This window comes from Elephantulus edwardii, unplaced genomic scaffold, assembly GCF_000299155.1.
Source record: "Elephantulus edwardii isolate Elephantulus edwardi_28Jun2011 unplaced genomic scaffold, EleEdw1.0 scaffold00241, whole genome shotgun sequence".
Lineage (NCBI taxonomy): Eukaryota > Metazoa > Chordata > Mammalia > Macroscelidea > Macroscelididae > Elephantulus > Elephantulus edwardii.
Window position 1 is genome coordinate 3,546,947 of NW_006399991.1, and position 7,143 is coordinate 3,554,089.

A 7,143-nucleotide genomic window follows, 5' to 3' on the forward strand; every position below is an offset into this window, starting at 1 on the left:
AATTAAAAAATTTTTAAAAAGAAAGAGGGAGGGAAAGTCTTTCGTTAAAATCAATTTTTAAAAATTCCTGGCCAGGTGGCTGCGGGAACTGGAGCTGGTGGTGCAGCCACCTTTGCCCGGCCGGGTATTCGAGCCAAACTGTCATCGCCAAAATGTCGGGAAAAGACCGAATTGAAATCTTTCCCTCTCTAATGGCCCAGACTATCATGAAGGCTCGGTTGAAAGGTGCACAGACAGGCCGAAACCTCTTGAAGAAAAAATCCGATGCTTTAACTCTTCGATTTCGACAGATCCTAAAGAAGATAATAGAGACTAAAATGTTGATAGGTGAAGTGATGCGAGAAGCTGCCTTTTCACTAGCTGAAGCCAAGTTCACAGCTGGCGACTTTAGCACCACAGTTATCCAGAATGTGAACAAAGCCCAGGTGAAGATTCGTGCAAAGAAAGATAATGTAGCAGGTGTTACTTTGCCAGTGTTTGAACATTACCCTGAAGGAACTGACAGTTATGAACTGACTGGTTTAGCCAGAGGTGGGGAACAGTTGGCGAAGTTAAAGAGAAATTATGCCAAAGCAGTGGAACTACTGGTGGAACTCGTTTCACTGCAGACTTCATTTGTTACCCTCGATGAAGCTATTAAGATAACCAACAGACGTGTAAATGCTATTGAACATGTTATCATTCCCCGGATTGAACGAACCCTTGCTTACATCATCACAGAGTTGGATGAGAGAGAACGAGAAGAGTTCTATAGGTTAAAGAAAAGCCAAGAGAAGAAAAAGATTCTTAAGGAAAAATCTGAGAAGGATTTGGAGCAGCGAAGAGCGGGTGGAGAGGTGATAGAGCCCGCTAATCTTCTGGCTGAAGAGAAGGATGAGGATCTTCTCTTTGAATAATCTCTCCTGCTGTGGTCCTTCCAGAATCCTAACACTGGCACCCTTTTCATTCATGCTGTGTAGGTCTGGTACGTGTGGCTATTTTTTTTTTCTTTTTTTTTGCCTAAGAATCTTACTGGTTGTAAAATTTCCTTGAAAGGGAATTTGGTGGGATTACTTTTGCAGCATCAGAATTCAGCATTGGTTTGAGAGATTTGTGGAACCTTTCAAAAAACTTGTGGAACTTACCACACAGGAATGTCACTTATCCCATCTATATCTGTGTTTTAAGTGATTTGCTTCCCAAGCATATTAGGAGAATCCCACCTTACGGACCATCTGTGGGTCTCAGGCCACATCCCGAAGTCAAACAACCACTATGCACCCTGTATTCCTGCCTACTTGCACTGGTGTCTGAGATTGCTGCAGCAGTCCTTGTGTTACTGTGTTCTTTCTTTCCAAGTCTTAAGAATACCTTCACATATTTTTCTTGCATGACAGGTTTCTGTCCTGTCTGTCATTGAAACTATGGTACAAAAAGAGTAAAATGATTTAAAAAGTTAAAAAAATAAATTCCTGGCCAATAGAAATTCCATACAACCCAGCTATTCCACTATTTGGAATGTATCCTGAGAATATGAGAACTGAGGCACAAATGTTCATCAATATGGTGCACGAAAGTTCATAGCAGTATTCACCATTGCAAGAACATGGAAACAGCCCAAATGTCCAACCATAAGCGAATGGATTAAGAAATTATGGTATATTCACACAATAGAATACTATGCAGCATGCAGGAGAAATAACTTTGTAAATTATTACCTAACTTGAGAGGGACTGGAGAGCTATGCTGAGTCTACTAACTCAGTCCCACAGGGATAAATATGATATAAAATCTGTTACTGTAGAATGAGTATAAGGATCCAGGAGATGTGAGAGAGGCTGGAAACAGAGGGATGTGGATGTGCAGGGAGAGGGGGACTTTTAATCTTTGGGTTCTACAATTTGATGGGGGGGGTTGGAGGAAATTGAAAGAATTTGTTCAAATTTATATTCAAGTTTTGTATATAAACTAGTAGAAAACAAACAAACAAAACGTCACGACCAAGTGGGATTCATAACCGGTATGCAAGCAAGGATGATTAAACATAAAAAATACAATTCATTTAATTCATCACACTATTAAGACAAAAGACAAGAACAACATGATCTTATCAATTGATGCAGATAAGAACTTTGACAAAATCCAACAGTGTTTCCTGATTAAAACACTTATCAAAATAGGAGTAGTAGGCAATTCATTCAACAGATTTACAAGTATTACACAAAATCAAACATCATTCTTTTTTTTATCTTTTCTCTTCCCTGCCTCTTTTTAAACAGTCCCTCCTTAAGGACTATCCACTTAGCTTTGTATCCAAAGACGAAATTTGTAGGTGAAAGGAGTTAGCCATCATTACAGACTGGTTAATTTCAGGGTCGAAAGTATGGAACGCTTCACGAATTTGCATGTCATCCTTGCACAGGGGCCATGCTAATCTTCTCTGTATCGTTCCAATTTTAGTATATGTGCTGCCGAAGTGAGCACCAAACATCATTCTTAATGGAGAGTGGGAGACTAATAGTATTCTCTATCTGTCATATGCCTATAAAACATTGAACTGTCATAAGTTGTGTAATAACTGCTTAAAACAACAAAAAGAGAAAAGTTGATGAGGGTACTGATGTACAACCAAGCAAACACCTCTTGGGATGTGATTCCTAGTTTGGAGGTTTAGGATCATGGTTTCACGTGACATCCAGTTAATTTGCTACACTTCCAATCCAAGGGGAGGTGGTTTGAATCCACTATTTGCTCCTTGGAAGAAAGATGGGTAATCTCTTCTTGTATGATTTACAACCTCTGAAAATCCCCTGAAAGGTCAGCTGTTCTTACTCCACTGGACATAATAGAAACACCATGTTTAATCGCTTCAATTCTTTGATCTAGTTTGATGCATAGTATTTGCAAGCAGCTATCCAAGGAACAACAATTGGTCTGTGTTTGGCTTCAGCAGTAGAGGAAAAAGGCAAGTCCATAATAAGAGGAGTATATGAATGTTCAAAAAAGAAAGGTGAGAATGGTTGCACAGCTCAAAAAAATCTAGCCAATATCATTGAATGGGATTCAAAAAGACAGGGTGATGATGGACATAGATAAATACTAACTAATTATATAAAATACAGCTGCATGACTGTATAAAACACAACACACATGAATGAAACACAATGCACATGAATGAAACACAATGTAAATGAAAGATTGTAGAAAATACAATATACATTGTGTTTAAACAGAATGCATATAATTTATTGTATGCAAACAAGAAAAAACATAAAAATTTAAAAGGAGGAAAAATTTCTATAGGAGCTATTAAATTGGTACATGTTCTGCTATGCTTATTATTGAAAATTTAAAAAAATATGTTTTAAAAAGAATGGAGGTGCTGTCCCCTGCTGGTCATGTCCAAATGCAAACAGGATTGCTCTTCACCCTTCCTCTTTCAAAATAACTTAAAATATTAAAGCTGGAAAGAATCTGAATCTTTTAACCCCTCTGGCCCAAGATTTTTCTTTTAGGTTTTACAGCAGAGATTCATAAAATTTTGTGTAGCATCAGATTTGACTCCTAGTGCTCTTCTCATTATCTCAAGTCATCCTCTTGCCTACCTCCTCTTATCTGCAACCAAGCACAGGACACAAGTAATTTCCACATATATTTAACATTTCTACCGTCTTGCAATCTGGTGTTCTTTAATTGCAAGATTCCTAGAAATATTTCTAAAATAACTCTATTTTTCTAAAACCACTATTTTAGAATAAAGGCATACATATCTAATAGTATTCTGAAATTTTTTCAAAGTTTTATGTTTTATTTCTTTGAAAAATGTCATAGATATTTTCATTATTTTCCAAAATACGTTCATTTATGTTTAACATAAGTTCAATTGGACTTATCCTAGTTTAAAAAAATAACAAAATAATCAAATTACCTCTCATATATATTGTTGTAGTTGTTGTTAGGTACCATTCACCCCGTGTAAAGCAAAACTACACTCTACCTGATCCTATGTCATCCTCATAACAGCTGTTGTGTTAGAACCCTATTGTGTCCCCTTTGTGACTCCAGCTCCTTGAGGGTCTTCCTCTGGCCCTCTCCTTTACAATCAAGCTAAGTTTCTCCCAGGAACTAAGCAAGGATGCTCACTATCACCTCTCTTATTCAATGTTGTGTTGGAAGTCTTAGCGATAGCAATAAGACAAGAGAAGGAAATAAGAGGTATCCAAATTGGTAACGATACGGAAGTAAAATTATCTCTATATGCAGATAATATGATAGTATACTTAAAAAACCCTAAAGACTCAGCAAGAAAACACTGGACATAGTTGACCAATTCAGCAAAGGGCAGGATACAAGATCAACATACAAAAATCAGTTGGATTTCTCTACAATGACAAAGAGAATACAAAGCTGGAGCTAAGAAAAACAATACCCTTCACTATAGCTAATCACAAGATTAAATACTTGGGAGTAAATCTAACCAGAATCACAAAGGAGCTGTTCTAAGAAAATTACAAAACATTACAACAAGAACCAAAAAGAGACCTTGAGAAATGGAAGAATATTCCTTGCTCATGGATAGGAAGACTCAATATTGTGAAAATTACAATACTACCAAAGGCAATTTACACATTCGATGCAATCCCAATAACAAATACCAATTCCATTCTTCAACGAGATGGAAAAGGTAATCTCCAATTTCATATGGAATGGAAAGAGACCCTGAATAAGCAAAGTACTCCTTAAAAAGAGAAACAAGGTAGGAGACATCTCACTTCCTGGTTTCAAATCTTACTACAATGCCACGGTGGTCAAGAGAGCATGGTATTAGTACAGTGATAGACACATAGATCAATGGAATAGAATTGAGAATCCAGAAATAAGCCTATTTACCTATGGTCAACTGATTTTTGACAAGGAGATGAAATCAGTTAAATGGGGAAACGACAGCCCTTTTAACAAAGGGTATTGGCAAAATTGGAAAACTATTTGCAGAAAATTCAAGCAAGATCCACACCTCACTCCATACACAAAAACCAACTCAAAGTGGACCATGGACCTATGACTAAAACCAAGGACTATAAACTTCATTCAAGAAAAGCTTGGAAGAACTCCAGAAGTCCTAATCAAATCCCGGTGCACATCCAAAAACTTCTCCAATGGAGTAATAAAAGAAACCACAGATTGCGAAAAAATATTTGGTCATGATATGTCAGACAAGAAACTTATATCTAGAATTTCCAAAATACTTGAGCACCACAACAAGATAAAGGTAAACAATCCATTTGAAAAATAGGCACAGGATATGAACAGACACTTCACCGAGGAAGACATTCAGATGGCAAACAAACACAAAAAGAAATGTTCAAAATCCCTAGCTCTAAGAGAGATGCAAATCTAAAACAACTATGAGAAATCATCTCACCGCAGTAAGAATAGCAAAATTTATCAGAATAGCAAGGAACAAATGCTGGCGAGGTTGTGGAGAAACTGGAACCCTTAATCACTATTGGTGGGAGTGTAAAATGGTGCAACAACCACTGTGGAAGGAGGTATGGCACTTTCTCAAAAAGTTACAAATAGAGATATCATTTGACCCAGCAATTCCACTACTGGGAATATAGCCCAAAGAGACCATAACTGGCATCCAAGCAGATATATGCACTTATGAACTGGTCATTATCTATCTACTGTTATCCTATTCTCCTCCCGACCACCCATGTCAGACCTGCTTTATAACAGTGGTGCTACTCAGTATTTGTCCTTTTGTGACTGTAATATTTCACTCAGCATGACATGCTCCAGGATCCTCCATGTTGTGTAATGTTTTACAAGTTCATTGTTTTTCAGTGCTGTGTAGTACTCCATTGTATGAATATACCATAGTTCATTTGTTCATTCATTCATTTGTTGATGGGCACTTGGGTTGCTTCCATCTCTTTGCTATTGTAAATAATGCAGCAATAAACATGGGTGTGCATATATCTGTTTGGATGGCAGTATGTATTTTAGTGAAATTCCAGTAGTGAAATTGCTGGATCAAATGGTATTTCTATTTCCAACTTTTTGAGAAATTGCCAACTGCCTTCCGTAGTGGTTGCACCATTTTACACTTCCACCATATCTAAAATTTATAGAATACTCCAACACCTCAATGAAATAAAGGTAAATAACCAAATTGCAGAATGGGCACAGGACATGAATAGTTACTTCACCAAAGAAGTCATTTTGGCAAACAAACACATGAAGAAATGTTCAAAATCCTTAGCTATCAGAGTGATGCAAATCAAAACAACTATGAAACATCACTTCACCCCACTAACAATAGCCAAGTTTAACAAATACTGGTGAGGTTGTGGGGAGATTGGACAGAGGAGGCTTCTTGAGAAAGAACTGCTTCTCTGCTGTTTCAGTTAACCTCTGGGGGAAAAAAGTTCTAGGAGAAGCAAAGCCCTGTGCTTGATGATGTGGAAAGATATGTGCCATGACCTGACACAAGAGTCTGGTCCTGCTACTCTCACTCTGGAAGCTGTAGATTTTATCCTCTCTCCAAGAAAACACTCTCAACCAGCTATTGGGATCCCATGTGTGCCTGAGTGAAACTGCTCCACAAGATTTCCAATGGTTGAATCTCCTGGAGAAGATCACCACATCTTTCTGCCAACTCACCTTGAGCTGGTTTTCAGTTCACCTTTTCAGTTAGCAGTTGAGCACATGAGCCAGTTGCACCACCAAGGGCCTCTAAGGGGACACTAGGCTGAAAGTATTTTCTTTTTTTACTTCCTAGAGTGAAAGAACACTCAGGTTAGGGCAGAGCTCAGGCCATCTATTCATAAGGTCCATATGTGTCATCTTCAACTGGACAGCCTCTAATAACAACCAGAGTGAAAGAAGCAACTGAAGTATTGGTGACAGGACTTATAACTTGGGAGGGCCTTAGGTCACTGAAATGTACATATTTATAACTGTGTTTCCTGCTCCTTTCATACAGAGATTCTGAATAGAGTTGTTCAGAAGTTGTAAAATATGGCTAGTATTTCATACATTCTGCTTTTGGTTGTCAAAGTGCTTAGACTCATCATTGACACTCTACTTTTCTTCAAGCTGGCTCAACACATACTATCCAACACCCCATTCCCATTCTTTGTCATTTTAGAAGAAATGCTG

At 37.8% G+C, this 7,143-nt stretch overlaps 2 protein-coding genes across 2 annotated transcripts in view; both read left to right on the forward strand.

The window, feature by feature from the left end:
- Positions 1–7,143, forward strand: part of LOC102848352 (tyrosine-protein phosphatase non-receptor type substrate 1-like) — a 230,241-nt gene that overhangs the window by 203,966 nt on the left and 19,132 nt on the right. The gene's annotated exons all lie outside the window — the stretch shown is intronic.
- On the forward strand, positions 82–896 carry LOC102872921 (V-type proton ATPase subunit D-like). Its single transcript, XM_006898937.1, has one exon. The coding sequence runs from the start codon at positions 153–155 to the stop codon at positions 894–896; it is 744 nt and encodes a 247-aa protein (XP_006898999.1). The 5' UTR covers positions 82–152.